Source organism: Emys orbicularis, chromosome 2 (genome assembly GCF_028017835.1).
Source record: "Emys orbicularis isolate rEmyOrb1 chromosome 2, rEmyOrb1.hap1, whole genome shotgun sequence".
Classification (NCBI taxonomy): Eukaryota; Metazoa; Chordata; order Testudines; family Emydidae; genus Emys; species Emys orbicularis.
In genome coordinates this window covers 283,133,848-283,154,301 of record NC_088684.1, presented here as the reverse complement: position 1 = coordinate 283,154,301, position 20,454 = coordinate 283,133,848, and the positions used below count along the sequence as shown (strand labels likewise).

At 43.8% G+C, this 20,454-nt stretch overlaps 1 protein-coding gene across 6 annotated transcripts in view; it reads right to left on the bottom strand.

Annotated features, from left to right (window-relative positions):
* The window catches only part of PRKAG2 (protein kinase AMP-activated non-catalytic subunit gamma 2), a 395,505-nt gene that overhangs the window by 238,029 nt on the left and 137,022 nt on the right, over nt 1–20,454 (bottom strand). For all 6 annotated transcript variants that reach the window (XM_065400003.1, XM_065399999.1, XM_065399998.1 and 3 more), the window contains exon 3: nt 19,992–20,271. In XM_065400003.1, coding sequence (XP_065256075.1) covers nt 19,992–20,271 — 280 coding nt within the window. The remainder of the gene's footprint in view (nt 1–19,991; nt 20,272–20,454) is intronic.

The window sequence follows — 20,454 nt, the reverse complement described above, 5'->3', positions numbered from 1 at the left end:
TGGGGAAAGGCAGAGGAGCTGGGGAGCTCCAGCCTGGAAAGCCCCAGGCTGCGGCCTAGCAGAAGGGTAGCCCAGGGGTAGGCCAAGGCAGCAGGTCCAAACCCAACCTTGCCAGGGATGAGTAGGCTGATACTGCAGTCTGCCCCAGGGTGTGGGGCTAGACCATGACTGGCAATAGCCTTATACTGAGGCGAGGTGGGAATAGGGGGTGGAGGTTCCCTGGGGAGGGGAAACCCTAAGACTGAAGGATTACTGCTAGGGGGCAGCACCCCAAGTACAAGGGCACCGGGATCCAGGGAGGGACACGGGGCCAGAGGACAGGCGGATCACCGGCCTGCAGAGGGCGCTCCAGAGCTGGAACGAGCTAATTCCCGGAAGTCACCAGCAGGAGGCGCCGCAGGGGTGAGTCCGCTCCTCTACAGGGACACACACACCCCACTACCCAAATAAATAATTTAACAGCTAAGTAAGAGACCATAAAGACTACATCTCAGAACACCCAAAATCCTGATGTATGAGAATGTCTTGGTTGCTCCTAATTCTTTTTAAACTATTAGTAGCAGATAATTGTCCTAGACATTGTTTTTGAAAAGGTGACAGGGACCCTGCTGTCATTTAACATGGCGGCCACACTTTCTACATCTCTTCTCTAGTCACAGGAAACAGATGTCTCCAGTCCTATATCCCTCTTACTACTCTCAGTAAAATGATACACAAGGCTTTGTCTCAGTGTTTATGGAACAGTCTAACATCAAAAAGGAAGGGTCAGTGGAAATCTCAGGAGAAGCATAAAATATTGCATTTCTGAAACAAAGTTTTGCTGCTTTAGAAAGGTTTTTTATTATCAGGCTACCGTGCTCTGGTTATCAGCTCCAGTAAAGTCTGTTGTAAACTCTGGGCCAGATGCATGAAACCTACATACAGATGTGTTTCCACTGCTCCATCCATTTGGGTTCCCACTGCTTTAGTTTACAACTAGAGCTTCCAGTAAAGCTGCTGAATGCAATGTTCTCAAACTGCATCTTCCTTGGACATAAACTTCCCACCTTTTAGGCCTCTCCATTGACCACCTATGCCCACCGAATCAGCACAAAAGAGACTGTGGCCACTTTCCACTGTCACAACCTCCACCAACCCCACCAGCAGATGTTCAATCTCAGGGATCTTCTGCCAGTGGTTACTCCAGTTTAAGCCAGTGTAATCCCTTGGTGAACTGGCGCTAGCTCCTTATACCACATCCCACACTTGTAACACACACCCAAAATCAGCCTCTTGGAAATGAAATGCTGTCTGGGTGCATAAGCCAGTTTGTTTGCTTTGCCTCCAACACTGAGAAGAACATCTCTTCCCTCATTTATTTTCTGCTCTTTTTGAGCTGTCTGGAAGACTCTCGCTATAGATTTTCCACTGAAACACATATTAAAAAAATGGTATTAGTTTATTAGTAACACAAACAGTCTCATTCATTTCTGATCAGACCTCATTACCAGCATGTTTGCTCCCATTTACTCTGCATGTGATTTTAATTTCAGTGATTTGTCCTATTAATAATAAATACCATCAAAACAGTGTGCACTTTCCCTGAGCTTCCCAGCTACCCCATAACAAATCTCTCTCCTAAAACACTGCCCTTTGCACTGGGAACAGGAATTCCTTTGGGTGATACAAGAGTGATGGGATGTAAATTAGAAACAGCAAGCTTAGGCAAAATAGGAAAAACCCCTGAGAGTGAAACGTATCAGAATCTGAAATAGTTTCCCAAGGGCAGCAGTGGAAGCTTTGTCCTTTGAACCACATAAAGATAGACTAGACAAAGCACAAGACTAAAATTTACACTGGAGGAAGAAATCCTGCACTGGCTAGGGGAGGTAGCAGCAGTGAAGGGGGAAATGGACCAGATTTTGATTTCAGCTACAGCAGGATAAATCCAGAGTACAATAGTTCCTTGAGTGGTCGCAGCCACGTATTTCACTCAGGTGTGTGCGAGCCCCATGCAGCAAAGCTGGAGAACTAGGCTTAGCCGTACCCATGAGGGATAGATACCCTTTGGCCCCGGTAGCTCCTCCCATGGCTATATAAGGGTGGTGCCGCCCTGACCTGTCCCACATCCAAAGCTTTTGTCCAAAGCAATTTCACAGTTTCACCTTAACCATGTTTTTTACTTACCTGTATTCTTTCCTCAGCCACACTCAAATTCAGCCACACTCCATTAGATGTGAGGTGGTGCTTGACATTCTATCTGGAAAGGACTAAACCATTTCGTCCATCATACCGGCTTTTTGTCTCTTATGTGGTTCAGATGAAAGGTCAGCTAGTCTCTGCGCAGACTATTTCCAGGTAGAGAACTTCCTGCATTACTGTAGCTTATGGAGTAGCTTAAACCATACCCCTATAGACATTACAGGCTCATTCGACAAGGGTCCAAGCAACATCAATCACATTTCGTAGCAATGTTTCAATATTAGACATTTGCAAGGCTACTATGTGGCTTTCCATACGTACTCAGGTAAAACTCCCAATGACTTCAGGATTTTTTCCCATTGATTGTATTGGTAAATGCCACATAGATTAAAGTAAAGATGTTTTGTGATACTTTTGCATGAAAAGTCCAATATAGAACTAAATCTTCTGCATTTTCGTAGTCTAATGATTTTATGCATTCTTCATCTTCAGATACCATGTGCCAAATTCTCTTGTGGCCTAAACCTGAAGTCAATGCAACCAGGCAAGCAGAAAGTTTGGCCCATCAGAGAGGGATATCAAACAAATGGCTATAAGTAAATTAATTATTTTTTAAAAACAATTCTAGGGATCTCAGATACTTTCCTTTCTTTTACGTGAAAAAAAAGTCATGGAAAAAAATAAAATGTTCTCTTCTACTGGAACAAAAACAGTATCTGTTGCCACATAGCTAGGCTTTGATCATTTATCTATCTTTGTTTGCATGGCTGAAAAGCTTACCCTCGAATATTTATTCCCAGCCTTTCCTTGCTCACTACCATCCAAGAATTTGCTAATAATTCACGTTTTTCTGCAGGATGGACTTCTGATTCAATGAAATTCAGACATCTGTACAAACTGGCTCATACTAATCCCCAGAACCTGTGTGAAAGTCAGAAGTGCAATGATCCCTATTATTAATTAGTTTGTTTTTTTAAAGAGGAGGGGGTGGTAATTAGGCTCTTCATGAATAAGGGCTTGATCTAGCTGACACTGACTTCATAGCATAGAGATTAACTCTGAAGCACTAAAAACATTTTAAAATTTGGTTATCTAAATGGAAACTCTTCTGTAATGCTCAGCATCTCTGTAATGGCCTAAAACAAACCCCACTGAAGTCAATGCAAGCATTTCCATTGATTCCAGTGGGCTTTAGATCAGGCCCCTAATCAGACTCTTTATTTAGGTGCCTCAGCCTGGGTTAGGGGCCTAGCATTAGGCACCCAAGTTTGTAACTTTTGACCTGTATAATTAACACCAATGTGTTCAGAATTCAATGGCCATATACTACTCTTACCTATGCCAGTGTAAATCTTCCCAAAGTAAATCCACTGTAGTTTTACTTCAGATTTATATAATAACAGAGCGGAATTTGACCCTGTGAGTGTGAACCACATTTTTATTGTTTGGTCTCCACTGGAAGTAACGATGCTTTTTTCTGAAAAAGAGATGAAAAGGTGGATTAAATGTTCATATTAAATGCCCCTTATCCCCAAACTAGATTTATTCATTTTCAAAGTTAGCTGTTAGGACGTAACATACAGGCAGGTGGTGAATTTTGATTACTGCTACTGACTGACTAAGAATTGTGCCCACAGCTAGTCTGTGCCAAAACATTTTATTTTATTACCTTTCTTCCCCACATCTTGCCTGTTTGTTTGTCTCATCCACCGGACACGTCTTGTGTTATTATAGAGTAAAAGCTCTTTGGGGCAGGGACAGTCATTTGCTAAATGTTTTAACAAAAACATGAAAGATGAATTCAAACTGGAACAGATGTGGAGAAGGGCTACTAGGATGATTGGAAGAATGGAGACCCTACCTTACCAGAAGAGATTTAAGGAGCTTGGTTTGTTTAGCCTAACAAAATGAAGGATGAGGGGAGATATGATTGCGCTCTATAAATACATCAAAGGGATAAATACCAGGAGGGAGAGGAGTTATTTAAATAGGCCAATGTTGACACAAGAACAAATTGATATAAATTGGCCATCAGTAAGTTTAGACTTGAAATTAGACAAAGGTTTCTAACCATCAGAGGAGTGTCACTCTGGAACAGCCTTCCAAGGGGAGCAGTGGTGGCAAAAAATCAAACTGGCTTCAAGACTGAGTTTGATAAGTTTATGGAGGGGATGGTATGACGAAATTGCCTACAATGCCATATGGCCCATCCGCAACAGCTATTAGCAAATATCTCCAACATTCAGAGATGAGACACTAGATAGGGAGGGCTCTGAGTTACTACAGAGAATTCTTTCCCACGTGTCTGGCTGGTGGGTCTTGCCCACATGCTCTTCGTCTAACTGATCATTATATTTGGGTCAGGAAGGAATTCCCCCCCAGGTTCGACTGACAGAGACCGGGGGCAGGGAGGGCTGCCTTCCCCTGCAGTGCGGGGCCTGGGTCACTTGTTGGTTTGCACTAGTGTAAATGGTGGATTCTCTGTAATCTGAAGTCTTTAAATCAAGATTTGAGGACTTCAGTAACTCCGCCAGAGGTTATGGATCTATTACAGGAGTGGTTGGGTGCGGTTCTGTGACTGTTCTGCCCCATGGGTCTCAAACCTGGGCCCACAAGTTTCATGGAAGCACTACACCCCAACCCGCCACTGGCAGCCTGCTGGCAGTAGCTAACCTGAGATCCACAAAGCCCAGCCTGAGTGTGAGGCTCCACCCCTGAGCTCCAATTGGCGGGGTCCCAGAGTGGCCGATCGGCCTGCTGGCCGTACTTAAGCCAGCAGCAGCAAAAGGAAGCTGTCTGAACAACTGGGCTCCACCATGCTCTGCACTGTGTGCTTCCTGCTCCCCACTATCTGCTCCTGCTACCGCTACCTGCTCCTGAGTTCCCAGGTTTACTTCCTGGCCTTCCAACACAACTTGACTCCTGGCATCTGACTAGTGGTTCCTGCCATCCAGTTTGTCTCCTACCTCTGGCCCCCTGGCATCTTGACCTAGCCTGACTCTGGCTCCCAACTCATAGGTCTGATCTCCACGTTATCTCCTGCTTTTGACCTCTCTGCCAGTATCCCAACCAAGCTGACTCTTGATTCCTACATTGTAACTGTGAACTCTGGCTCCAACTACTACGACTGGCTGCCCACGACCCGGCTGTGACAGTGGCCTGCAATGTGCAGGTCAGACTGGATGATCATCTCTTTCTGGCTAAAGTCTATGAGCCCTGAAATGCTTCAGGCCTCCAGGCACTACCACAATATAAATGATAACTACATAATAAATAATAACAATGTGGGGTTATTTGCCACTGTTTAGTCACCATTGTTTCATAATAAAAGTACTATTTTAGGGATGATTTTTCCCCCCCTATGAAAAATCTTGATAACGACAGTTTTTCAACATAGTTGCCTAGGGCTAGATCATGCTCTACATATTAGAGTCCCTTTGGGCCACAAGAGTGACCTTGAAGCTGCCCTAAAGGGACAGTGCTGGGGAATCCTCAGCTGCTGTGAAGCCCGCATAGCTGGCTCTTGGCCTTTTTCCATCCCAGTGTGGGGGCAGCAAATAATATCATTCTAAACAAAAGACTTTTGTTAAGTTACAGTTAAGGTTGCTAAGTGCAATTCACTCACCATTAAACAGATCTGTTAAAAGACCACAAACATTAAGAACTATGGAAATCACATGCTAAGGTTAAGTAAACTATTCTGACACCAAGCCTTACACTCAATTCTCTCTCTCTCTCTCTCTCATACACACACACACTCTCACTGATCAGCACTTCTGGCTGTAGCAGAGTCTCCTGCCGTTCTTCCCCCAGATGGTGGGAGAACCTGGCCACGTCCAGTTATTTATACTGGTTGGGTCCGACACAGGCCCCAGCTCCTTATTACTTGTGAGGGGGCCCTGCCTTTTGTGGGTCTTCTTAAGTCTCTCCGGATGGGGGATCAAAAGGAAAGTCACAAGCCCCAACACATTCGAGGGTACTTCCTTCCCAGGACTCTTCAGGTGGGGGCAGGAGTCCACTGACAATGATACAGAGCACGCATAGTGGATTTTGAAAAATCCTTGGCTGGGCTTCTGAGTCAGGCTTAGTCTGTCCATCTTATCCTGGGACTTCGCTGCATTCTCCGTAGGGTTTGGGTGAAGGTCTCCTGGCTGGGAGTTCCCTCTGTGGCTTCAGGAGTCACTCCTGTAGTCTGCTGCTTAGGGCAACCCTGCTCCTCCACCCCTCCCTCCCCCAGGTTGGCTGCAACGTCCTCTCTTTTAAAGGCCTTGTCCCTCTCATACTTGACTGACAGGGTCACAAGGGTGGGGCTAGCCCTACTGCCAGGGTCTCTCTGGCACTTCTTCGTCTGTGTGGGGTCTATACACCCCATCACACTGGCCTTTGGAATTCATGAAATGTTCAGGATCCACAAATAGTAGCAATTGTTAAAATATTCTTCAATAACGAATAGCATGACATCCCCCCCAACCCTCCCACTGATTTCAAGACATTTGTTTGTGAATATAATAAATAAACCTGTCACAAACCTGTCTTTACATTGAGAGTCATATTCTGATCCCACTGAATTTAATGACAAAACCTCCACCTGGGACCAGGATTTGGCAGTCTGGCCAACTCTAGAAATTACCACCGTTATATAATTATTTTTGTTGTTGTTGGGGGAGGGGGTTAAAGTGTTTTTAGCCACTTCTACTTTTGTTTAAACTTAAAAATGAGCAAAGAGGAAAAGATGTAAATAATGGTCCATTAGCAGCCAGTTAAAAAAAAAAAAAAAAGAAGTCATTTCTATGAGCTCTAAACAGTCCCACCTGCCATACAGAGAACATATCTACACTATGCCCACAGGAGGGCACCTAACAATGTTTCACGTTGTCAAGTACCACATACAGCTCTAGTTGGCATAACTTAACACAGTTACGTACAGCACATTGCTCTTCTGGGCAAGCAAGATAGGTCATGCTTTGAAAGCAGCACCTAGATTTCTGGTTTGTGTGTACTGTAAACAGAATCAGGAAAAGCTGTAATGAGCAGACTGGAAAGGAACCCTTCATGATCCAGTTTCACTGCTTAGTCAAGGGTATGCTTCAGGGGAAAGCAGGGACAGGGCTGAAAAACACCTAACACAATTTTACATGTTCTGTCTAGAAATCAAGATATTTATACGGCCCATCACCACAGTATCCCAGTGCCCATTTCACATGCGAGATACGAGCACAGATTCAAATGTACTGCATGGATCAAAGATGAGAATTATTTAGGAGATGAGAGGGGGAAAGGCACTCACAAGAAAACACTGGTGAGCTCTGACAGAAAATGGTGTAATATGGTGCCCAGAAAAAAAATAATATTTTTTTAAAATAATACCTCTAGGTTCTGAAAATAAATATAGGAGGCAGGAAGATCCTGCTTAGATTTCATGAGATACTGAACACCCAGATAGTGAAAAAACACCAGCCTTGGAAAGGGAAGAGGAATTATTAGCCTATTGTGCAAACAGAGCTCTCAGGAAGATATGTTTTTCTAGATTCACTGACTGATGGGAGTGACAAAGAAAAAAAGCCTTTCCAGCAAGTTTCACTAGGTGCTTTGCCTCACCTGTTTAATTAGATAATGTCAAACCCCCAAAGGGAAAAGCAGGCTAAGAGGAATGTAATCTGCAGAGAATTTCAATTGAAGATGATTACCCATAATGTAAAGGGTAAAGCCGGGCTGGCTGACTCCACAGTTAAAGTCTTCACTCCAAAAAAGAAACTTGAGATTAGGCTCAAAATTTACCCGTAAGCAAAGAACATTAATTAGAACTTTTTGTGCTTACATGTATAATCACAGCTTTACACTATATGATGCTATGTGTGACCTTCCATCTCACTGACTCCCCCCGCCCCGAAATCTGCCCCTTGCATCCTCAAACTTGAAAAAAATACCTACCGTCTCTTATTTCAGGAGGAGAAGGGGAACCCAACACATTTAACACACTGGCTTGCAAAATATGGTCTGTGCACAACCAGAGGTTTGAAGTGCCCTTCCGTGTGGTCCACAGAATGCAATATTTTGAGAACAAATTATAATAGGATCTGGGCCAGATCATACTATAATTTAATGCATCACACACTGTGCTAAGGAAAATTACTCTGATCTTCAAAGCACCGAAGGTAACAGCTACTAGCTCTCAACATACATACTGGAGTATGGACACTATTAGAAAATATTGGACCTATTAAGAAAATGTTAATGAAATAGGTTTCCTTAAAGATTCTGATGTCTGCGGATCATTCACAGATGCAGATCCAAACAATTGTATGTCCAATCCTGCTCTTGTTGACATCAATGGGAGTTTGCCCACCACTTCAGAAGCAGGACGACGTAGACCCTCCTTGTCTGCTTGTATTTTGGACTAAAAAGACACCTGGCCTCCTCTAGTTGATTACTGTAGGCACAATAAAATCCCAATCAATTTACTCACTGGTCTAGAAAATCCTAAACCAATTACCAGTTTTAAAAAGTGACCCCTTTGTTCTCTACTTCCCTTGGGAAAAACAAACGTGAGTTTACTTTAGCCAAATAAAGAGCAGTATAGAAGTACTTAGTTCAATTATGTAGACTCAGGAGTATAGGATTTAGTTAGATCAGACCCATTGACTCCAATGTAGTTTTGATATTACACAATTTCCACAGCCCTGTCACCTTTGTAAAATTACAAATGCAAAATGCCTTCACGTTAGATCTCCAAATCCATTCTGATAATTATTTGACTAACAGTGCAAAAAAATTAATTCCTAACCTGGCAACTGGGCCTTATGCCAAGTGCAGTAGAGTATTTCGTACATACCTGCATCTCCTTACACCAGAAAACTCCCATTTGCATTTAAATCACTCACACGCCTTCACACACAAAATGTAATTATGAGCCAGTGGTAAATTCTAGTATAAATAGGTTACTAGAAATGTCAGGAATGTCTACCCCAACTTCCATTTAAGTCAATGGAAAGACTCTCTTTGATTACTGACTTTAATGTCAGTGTTGTTGTAGCCGTGTTAGTCCCAGGATACTAGAGAGACACAAGGTGGGTGAGGGTAATATCTTTTATTAGTCCAACTTTTGTTGGTGAAAGAATTCTGTGTAAGCTTGAAATCTTGTGTCTTTCACCAACAAAAGTTGGTCCAATAAAAGATATTACCTCACCCACCTTCCCTCTTTAATGGAAGTTGGATTGGGCCCTTAATGGTTAACAGCTATAGTGTTCGGTTTAAACTACCACAGAGGGGGAATAAAACAATAATGATACATCACAATACATTAGCTGCTTACAATACTCTTGAACACACTTTTACCCAACACTTCACTATCTTAGGGTTTTTTACAGTGCTTATCAAAATAGTATCTAAGCCAGGGGTCCCCAACGCGGTGCCCGCGGGCGCCATGGCGTACTGGCAGGCGGACGAGCATCTGCCGAAATGCTGGCGACAAGCAGTGTCATCTAGGCGTTGCCGCCAAAATGCCACCGATTTTCGGCGGTATTTCGGCGGCGACACCTCTGGAATGATGCTGCTTGTCAGCGGCATTTCGGCGGCGACACCTATTGACGTTGCCGCTTGTCGGCAGCATTTCAGCGGATGCACGTCCGCCGCCACGGTCCTCCGTGGCTCGTCATCTGGCGCCCACCAGACGAAAAAGGTTGGGGACCACTGATCTAAGCACTCCCCAGATAAGTTAGATTTGCATGGTGAGCCCCCTTGTGGACTTGCTGGAGTTTTCTACTCTTCTCCCCAATCTGTATCAAGAACTCTCTGCTTAAAGAAGAAGAATATATATTCTAACAGCAGCTTGCCATATGGCCTGGAGAAAGCCAACCCTGATTATTGGATGAGCCCTACCTGAGAGGAATCAGGTTATTCCAGTATAAAAGGAGCAGGAAGTTGCAGTGAAGGAGGGAAGCCCAGACACTTGCAGGGAGAAAGAAGACTCCTGTAGCATCCTGAGTCAGCAGGAGAGGGTGAGGAAAGTTCTCCAGGCAGGGATGCTTGGGAGAGATCCTGAACAAACCAGGGAGAAACTGTAAAAGCCCAGCTGGGAGACCCTGTGGAGAAGGATAAACTCCAGGCAGGAGGTGCTGGGAATCAGAAAGCCACTCAGGGAGAGGGCCCTGAAGAGGGGGGAAACAGAGGCCAGATATCATAGAGGGACCTTTGGGCACAAGGGGGTACTTGGGAGGTGGCCAACTCCACTACATATATGTAGAAAATTATTATAATTGACATGATCTCCATGCTGATTATGGTGGAAATGACTGTCAGAAGAATCAGGTAGTGTGCCCTGAAGGTGTTCAGCTTAATTCACATTCTGGTCTTCTCTGGAAACTTCCATCACAACTGAATCCCCTTGAACAAGAATGTTAAAACCTCCGATACAAGTTTTCATTCAACCCCTTTCAAAGCTTTGAAACTAGGTGGGAAGGCTGAGGTAGGTTAATGCTTAATTTCTTAAGCCTAGACAACACAACATGGAATGAATAATGTCTAAGACTGCGTGTCTGTCACAGAGGTCATGGATTCTGTGACTTTCCGTGACTTCTGCAGCGGCCACTGAGGCTGGCTCCGGGGCTGCCCGAGCAGATCAGGCAGCCCCAGGGCCAGCTGCGGCTGGGGCAGTTTGTGTGTGGGAGGGGGCTCAGGGTTGGGGGCAGGGTGGCCCTCACCTCAGGGGGGCTCCCCCAAAGGGGCTGGCATGTCCCTGCCGCTCCTAGGTAGAGTGGCCTGGGGGCTTTGCGCGCTGCCTGCGCTCACAGGCGCTGCCCCCAAAGCTCCCATTGATTCCAGTTCCCGGGAAATGGGAGCTGCGGAGCCCCCCTGGCCTTCCTTCCCCCTAGGAGCTGCAGGGACACATGGAGACAGGTAGGGAGCCTGCCTGACCCACCAGCCCTCTCCTCCCTCTCCCAGCACCAGCAGGAGTCCGGGGCTGTGTGCCACCACTCAGGCTCCCTCCCCCAGCACCAGCAGGGGTCCCAGGCCGCCCGCTGCCGCTCACCCCCTCCCAGCACCAGCAGGGGTCCCGGGCCACCCCCCAGCACACCTGGACTGTCCCCATAGAGCACCCGCAGCCCCCCGGCCCAAGTTTTTGTTAGGGGTATAGTAGAAGTCATGGACAGGTCATGGGCCGTGAATTTTTGTTTACTGCTAGTGACCTGTCCATGACTTTTACTAAAAAATACCCATGCCTAAAACATAGCCTTAATAATGACCTTCCCATCTGAAGATGTCTATAAATAATATTTGTTCTGGAAACTTCAGAGAGCATTTCTATTTGAGCACAAGCAGACATACTTAATTTATAATGAAGTTAGGCTTCTATTCCACAGTCAAGTGTAGGATTTTTCTTTCGGAAACACTTGCGCACACATTTAGTTCCATGCATGTTAAAAGAGCAGATCATTGGGACCGAGATCCTCCAGGAGCACAGAGACCAGACATGGTGGGTAGTAAAATAACCTAGAGAGTTAGATAAACATGAGAGGATGGGTGGTCTTGTGATTCAAGCACTGAACAGGCACTCAGAAAATGTGAGTTCAATTCCAAGCTTTGCCACTGATTCTCTCTATGAACTCGGGCAAGTCACTTAAGATCTCTGTGCCTCACTTCCCGGTTTGTAAAATACTTATTTCCTCCCACCCTTTGTCTGTCTTGTCTATTTAGACTCTAAACTCTTTCAGGATGGAAGTATCTCTTATGCTATGTCTAACTGGTTAAAGGGTAGACTGCAGCGGGTAGTACTGAAAGGTGAACTGTCAGGTTGGAGGGAGGTCACCAGTGGGGTTCCTCAAGGTTCGGTTTTGGGTCCAATTTTATTTAATCTATTTATTACTGACCTCGGAACCGAATGTAGGAGTGGGCTGATAAAGTTTGCGGATGACACAAAGTTGGGAGGTATTGCCAATTCGGAGAAGGATCGGGATATTCTGCAGGGAGACTTGGATGACCTTGTAAATTGGAGTAATAGTAATAGGATGAGATTTAATAGTGAGAAGTGTAAGGTGATGCATTTAGGGATGACTAACAAGAATTTTAGTTATAAGCTGGGGACGCATAGGTTGGAAGTGACGGAGGAGGAGAAGGACCTCGGAGTCCTGGTTGATCGCAGGATGACTATGAGTCGGCAATGTGACATGGCTGTGAAAAAAGCTAATGCGATCTTGGGATGCGTTAGGCGAGGTATTTCTAGTAGGGACAAGGAGGTGCTGCTTCCGTTATACAAGGCGCTGGTGAGACCTCATTTGGAGTACTGTGTGCAGTTCTGGTCTCCTATGTTTCAAAAGGACGAACTCAAACTGGAACGGGTACAGAGAAGGGCCACTAGGATGATCCGAGGAATGGAAAACCTTTCCTATGAAAGGAGACTCGAGGAGCTCGGTTTGTTTAGCCTAACCAAAAGAAGGCTGAGGGGGGATATGATTGCTCTCTTTAAATATATCAGAGGGATAAATACCAGGGAGGGAGAGGAATTATTTCAGCTCAGTACTAATGTGGACACGAGAACGAATGGATATAAACTGGCCGTGGGGAAGTTTAGGCTTGAAATTAGACGAAGGTTTCTAACCGTCAGAGGGGTGAAATTTTGGAACAGCCTTCCGAGGGAAACGGTGGGGGCAAAAGACCTCCCTGGCTTCAAGATTAGGCTAGATAAGTTCATGGAGGGAATGGTTTGATGGGATAACGTGATTTTAGTCAATTAGGCAATAACGTGCCATCGCTGGTAAAATGAGGGTCCGGCTGGAGATTCTTGCCTGTATGCTCGGGGTTCTACTGATCGCCATATTTGGGGTCGGGAAGGAATTTTCCTCCAGGGTAGATTGGCAGAGGCCCTGGAGGTTTTTCGCCTTCCTCCGCAGCATAGGGCAGGGGTCGCAAGCTGGAGGATTCTCTGCGACTTGAAGTCTTTAAATCACGATCTGGAGACTTCAACAGCTGAGTTAAGGGAAAGTGGGTGGGTCAGCTTTTGTGGCCTGCATCATGCGGGAGGTCAGACTAGATGACCACAATGGTCCCTTCTGACCTTAAAGTCTATGAGTCTATACTGCACCTCTTTCAAAAAGGACTACATTAATGTGAACTAGGTACCTTTTAATTTGTGCCAGCCTTGTCCACACAGGACAGTCAGAGCACAACACTTGGTACGCTCTGCAGTTCACACCTCTGTAGTCCACATTGAGTGCCTGTAAGGGCACTGTAGACAAGCCCTTAGTTTGTGTGTGCAGCACCTGGCATAATTTAACTACACATCAAAAAGATGGCTTACCACACAGTAAAAGTGTGTAGATATGATGTTGATTGGTGCTCTAAGACCCTGATCCAGCAAAGCACTTAAGCAAGTGCTTGGCTTGAAGCATATAAGCAGTCTGAAATCAAGGGGACGGCGCCTTTATTTAAAGTTAAGCAATTGCTTAGATGCTTTGCTGGACTGAGCCCTAAATATCTGAAAATAAAAAATACAAACAAACCATAGATTTTGTTCACAAAGGGATTGGCAGAGTAAGACTTCTTACTTCTATCCTTTATTTTTCTCTACTGTTGTTTGCAGCATGACCTGTCAGGAAAGGAAGCTGTTTGCATCTTTAAATTGTGGTTTCTCCCAAGTAAAACGGTTTCTCCCCTGAAGACCACTGGTATCCACTGAACCAATAGGGCAGTAGCAGTGAAAGCTCCACCAAGGTGAATCAGCTCTGGGAAGTTCAAAATGTTTTGTTTCTATTTCAACCTTGCTGAGGCAAAAAAATTCATTTGAAGTTTTACTGACTCTCAATCCATTGCTAAAGACTTCCAAGAAAGGCTAGTTCTTTAGTTTCTCTACAATCTCTTTACTGTTACGAAAAGAACAATTCACATATTTGCTTTTAGTAAGTATGTAGAAAAGAAAAATTAAGAACACTACAGCACATTCATAAGGGACAAGAGAAAATGAAGTCACTTAATTATTTAAGTGTTGTCCAGAATTAATGTCTTAGGCTGACACCAAAAGCATATCTGATGATTTCCAGGAAGTACCAAGATTTCAGTCCCATGTTGAGGAAAAGAAACAGAAGCTCGGAAGGAATTAGGCACCCAATGTCTGCCCTTCTCAGCCAATACAACAGCTGGAAATTATTCTCACAAAGAGGCATTTCAAATTCAGAAACACCTCTGTTTTCTGAACCATTCCCTCTAAGTCACTCGCTACAGCCCAGTGGTAACTTTAAAAGACTTTAAAATATATATATTTAAAATTATACATAGACATAAAGAACATGGGTATGTTGTAAGTACTTCATCTACCCATAACTGCAGGGTAATATTGGAAATGTGAGGCTAGGATGGAAACAGGAAATGAATCAGAAGCCCTCTCCAGATCACTGGAAGGAAAATATGCTAATAATTATGGCCCAGTCTATACTAAAAAATGACCCATTCCTGACAACAGATGCCAGTAACTGGTGCAGCTGAAACAGTGCTGGACATTACTTGCCTTTGTCTGTGTTTTCAGCTAAACTATACATAGCACCTTTTCAGCTGTACCCATTGCTGACACGTCAGTAACATATGATTTTTTTTAGTGTAGACAAGCCCAATAAGCAGCGCAAATCCACCTTGTGGGGAGAATACGAGCAGAAAATGGTGGTTAGATGTTTTCACACATCAGCATTATAAAAGAAAACAGACATAGATGGCCCATCCCCTTTCCCTGGGTTTCACAGAGGGTTCTTCACCGGTCCAGGGAGAGGGCTGGGAGTGATTGGGCTGGAGAGATTGCTGGGAGGAACACCTATTGTCCTCCATACTAATCCTACAGAGATCAGGAAAGGAAGATAATAAAGCTCAAAATTGCCTTAGCTTTCCATGTTACCCTCTCTTTGATGAGGATTTATCTTAAAGGGTGAGTCTTGGGGGTAACTATGGCAGAGGTCCAAAGACATCACAGCTTCCACACCAAAGTTCCTGCCTCTCCTGTTGACCTGGAATCCATGTGGATCCTGGAGGACTTGGGGAATGCTTTCCAAGGAGAGGGGTAAATTCTGTGCCCCTTCCCCCCGGAATAATCAGGAAGAAAACTTCCTCAAGGTTATTTCCCAAACTTTAGCTCCCACCCTGCTGGGTTTCCCATAGCAAGGAGCAATTGGCCCCAGTAGTATCAGAAGAAGCTGTTCCACACGCAGGATAATAGAGATATTTGGGGGGGGGGGGGAAGCCCACAGTTGCAGTATTTCACAACACAACTTATAACTGATATTTATGTACAGTAGCATTTCAAAGGCTGGGAGGGAAACACACTATGGATTGTACTGATTGACCTCAAAGAGAAATCTAAATTTAGAATCCATGAGCAAAAGCAGTGATCTTCGGACAGCCAATTAACAGAATGTGTATCAATTTTACAGGAATATATATTAAGGAAGCTTATTCTTTAGAGTAATGTATGTCGGTAGTTTGAGCCTAAAACTGTAAAAATATGCCTGTGTTGCACACAGCTGTAAGCTATTCATCCAGAATGCCCTTTGTCAGGCTGACCTGTCTAACTGATCCTGATAATTTGCATAAGCTCTTGCGCTCATTACAGAGTAAGCGGTTTCACAGCAACTTGTTACCAAAATAAGAAACAATGCAATTCTAAAACAAATTGTGGGAGAAATCAAATTCAGATTAAAACCTGAGGAGAAGCTTTACTATTTAGATCTATCATAGTTAGGAGGCCTTCATCAGAGGAAAGCTCTAAATGCTGCATCATGAAAACCCGAAACTTTTTCCATTTTATCATTAGAATTTGGGAAAACAGAGCGACTTGCACCATCTTCAGGTATAACACAGTATAGCATGCAGTGTGCATATCCTTTTTGTACACAGAAAACAATCTATCCATTATCTGCTCTCCCAAAGAAACAGCATTATAATAAATAAGGTGTGTGGAAATCTTTGTGTAGTACCCCAATCATCCCTCCAATTGAACAATATAATTAGTCTCACATGTGATTATCAGTAGACTCAGACTTGCAGGTCAGAAGGGACCATCGTGATCATCTAGTCTGACCTCTTGCATATTGAAGGCCATAGAACCTCACCCACTCCTGAAATAGACCCCTAACTTCTGGCTGACTTACTGAAGTCCTCAAATGATGGTTTAAAGACTTCAAGTTACAGAGAATTCACCATTTACACCAGTTTAAACCTGCAAGTGACCTGGGCCCCATGCGGCAGAGGAAGAAGAAAAACCCAGAGGGTCTCTGCCAATCTGACCTGGGGGAAAATTCCTTTCCAATCCCAAATATGGCAATCAGGAGACCCTGAGTACGTGGGCACGACCTTCCAGTAAGATACTTGGGAAAGAATGATCTCTAGTAATTCAGAACCCTCCCCATCTAGTGTCCCATCTCCAGCAGTTTGGGATTTTTGCTATTGGCAGTCGCCAATGGACCACTTGCCATCGTAGGCAGTCCCATCATAGAATCATAGAACTGAAAGGTACCTTGAGAGGTCATCTAGTCCAGTCCCCTGCACTCAAGGCAGGACTAAGTATTATCATTCTAGACCATCCCTGACAGGTGTTAGTCCAACCTGCTCTTGACATCATACCATACTCCATAAACTTACCAAGCTCAGCCTTGAAGCCAGTTAGGCACTGTGACAGACACTGAGCTCTAACCATCAGTTTTACAGAGTCGCTAGCAACCTAACAAAACTGCTGCAGTCACATGCAGGAAAATATTTTCCTTCTCATGGCACAAACTTTTTTTAGACCAGAATCAATAGGTTATTACTGAGAACACCACTAAGATAAGCCAGCAAAGAATGAGACAGAGAGGAACCTTAAACATTTTAAACCTTGTTAATCACCAAGATGTCAAAGTGCTTTTAACTTTTACCCTTACATGGGAAAGGATCTTAGGCTTCATATCTTCAGTTCAATTTCTGTTTTAACATAGTCTTATTCCAACCACTATTACTTATCCCATATTGCACAAAGTCAGAAACAAAGTGTGTGTGTGTGTGGTGGGGGGGGGGGGGGGGCGTCAAATCAAGCACTTCAAATACCACATATGTACGCTTTAAACCAAGAACATGTGAAGGTGTCACTGCCAAGAGAAACAGGATCACATGGATCAACATGTTAGTATATGTTTTGAAGTCTGCATGGAAGGAGGAAAAGCAGAAGACTGGCTACATAATTTTCCAGGATGGTGGGAAATGATTAGTTCACAGATTCTCTTGTAAAGTAATAATCCAAAATTTAAAGTTTTATTTGGTTCTTTTTTCAGCTGCAGACTAGATTACATGAGGATTTGCTACATGACCAACAAGGGAAAGGTGCAGTGTATCATTAGCACCAATTTAGAGATACATCATGATCAAAACCCCAGTTCAATAAGCACATGCTTGAGTGTGCTTTGTTGAACTGGGACCCTCACTAACGTAGGCCATTCCAGATTGCCCATCACCAGAGTAATGCAGTACTGATCTTATATGGTTGGTTTGAATATTTTTTCTAAGAAATCCCCTCATTCAGACAATGAAGTTGAAGTGATAAAGGCTTTGTTTTGGATAAGGTTTAGTAAGTTATATTAGTGTTTCATAATCCATAAAACCATTCTTTACTTACTGAGCAAGTAGCATTCACAAGATTTAATTATAAAAAGCCCCAATATATCACTGTTGTTTATTGGGTGCCATAAAGTTCCTTTTAAAAGAAATTACATAAAAATAAATGTAGTAAGTCGTAAGCATGTAATTCCTATGTAGATATAAAATCTACCAAATCTACCAAAAAGTGGGGGAGAATGGAGGGAGGGGCAGGTATCTATTTAAGTCTCTTTTAGAAGGGATCTTAGGGAAGGGAACATCACCTGGTATAAAAGTGACATTCTGTCTTGTAGCTATTGAAGGGTAAAAGTTACTGGTGTATGCACTTGAATCAACATCACTTACTCACCGAGAGGCGGCTATTCCTGTGCTAAAAAAATAAACAGCATGACTGCTGCAATGATTTCTCTCCCAGGAAGGTCACTGATGTCTTCTGTTGGCTCAAAAATATGGCACGAGAGCCTGTTCCTATTCCTGGCTCTGCTATATAGTGACATGACCCTAACTCGGTGCTTTTGCTGAGTGCTGGAGGATCCTTTCGCTTAATATTCTGATGGATAGGTTAATCTGGCTAGGATCAGACTTCACCTTCCAACCCTGCTTAGGAGCATAACTAGGCAGCACCTAAATAATCAGTGTCACTGGCGTACTTTGCTATGCAATACATATTATTATTAATTATTATTATTCTGCCAGGATGAAATTCTCCCATGTGCAATGAGCTAGCATAAAGTGTATACAGCACTTAAGACACACTCAAAACCACAAAATAAGGCTAAAATGGGATTTAAACGGTGCATGGGCTTTGTAGAGGGGCTGAAAAAACAGACTACTAGGAAACCTGTTTGAACTTTAACTATGGAAGAACTAATGCCCCTGATTGATATGGCTAAACTGGATATATCATCTCTAATTGTGCGTAATACAAATTGGACTCCCTTCAAAACACCCCCTTCTCGAGGCTTCAGTCCCTGGGAAGTGGTTCAGTGTGGTGAAGGGACTGGTAAAGATCTTATTTCAAATGACTCTGCAGAACGTCTTGCCAAATATACCCGCAAATCCTCTACAACTCTGTGTGCATGCGCAGGTACCACATACACGTGAGACTATTTGTATGTACAAAAGTCAGCACAAAGTTGCTTATTCTGATCAAAATAAATATTTTCCTGGAATTCTGTTCAAGTAAAAAAAAAAAAAATTAAAAAGGTCCCTTATGATTCCTATGGATCAAAGAAGACTATCGGTACATTATATGCAATATACATTAGCCAAACACAGTTATAGGCATCAGTACTACTGCACCTGTGCACCTATATAGGATTTTAGTTCTTCCATTCACACAACAGACAATCCAAACAGTCAACCAATTCCAACAATTCCTAATAACAACAAGCAGAGGAAACTTGAGCACGTTCTCTTCTGTGATTCACCTGTAAGTATGTCCGTTTCCTAGCGCCTCTGAGCTCCGTGAGCTCTAACTCTTTGGTTATATTATTAGATTTTAAACCGTACAAGTAAATAGTTTCCTTGACAAATAAGTTATTCAAGTGGCTCATTCAGTAACAGGTGCACAAACTACTGAAGAGGCACAATCTGTGTGTAATAAAAAGTAGTTAGTTGTGCTCAATCATAACGGTTGAAGTACCTATTGGTTTCAGATGGATGAGCCTAAATACCCTCTCCATTGTCATCAGATCAGGAATGCATGTCATTTTCCTCTGCCTGGTATAGGATAATTTGTTCTCTAATAGCATAAATAACATTGGTAAAGTAACTGCTGAAATTCTCTAGGTGGTTAATGAAGCAGAACCTCTCGTTCTGAGTTGAGTTCACCCTGTGCAGAGGGCCGTCACTAACGCCATGCACCACTTCAGTTCCACTTAAATCCCATGGATGAAATCCCAGGCGCACTGACGTCAATGGCAAAATTCCCATCGACTTCAATGGGGACAGGATTTCATCCAAAGCCTTAAATATGACTTATGTGCTGGCTCTCTGTCCAGGGCTTGATTTGTCCCTTTGCTTGTAGGAGTCTCATGTTCATTTTGTACAGGACAGTTAGTGTGCAAGAAACTGATAAACACCTTAAGTGAAATTGATACTAAACAGCATGTGCCCCATCCGCACTTACTTTACTATAGGCAGGTAAAGAATAGGTCAAGCCCAGAGGTACAGTGTATCTTCCTGAAATAACATGATCAATTTCTTACTTTTTCTTGATCTGGAGAAAAACTTGATGCCACCGGGCGAGGTACACGGGTTAGAACTGGGAGAGGATTCTTTGGAAGAGGACCTGAAGATCCCACTGAAGCTCATTCGGCGTGGGGAGCGTGGGGGAGACTCCTGATATGGGAAGGGGAACACTGTTTTTGGTGAACCTGGGCTATGTTTAGATCTCACAGGAGCAGAAACGGGGCTGGAAGGTCGATTTTGGAGCCCTTTTGAGAAAAGGCCTTTCGAAGGGCTGCCCGTATGGTAGCTCTCTTCCACCTGAGGAGGGAAAAGAAAAACAAAACATTAATTCAACCCAGTGTGTTCCCTTCAAAGTCTCAGAACCTGCCTCTGTGGGTATGTCCATACCGCAGCTGGGCGTTGGGATTCCCACTGTGGGCAGACAGACTCTCACGAGCTCAGCTCAAGCTAGTGTGCTAAGAATAGCAGTGTGGATGCTGC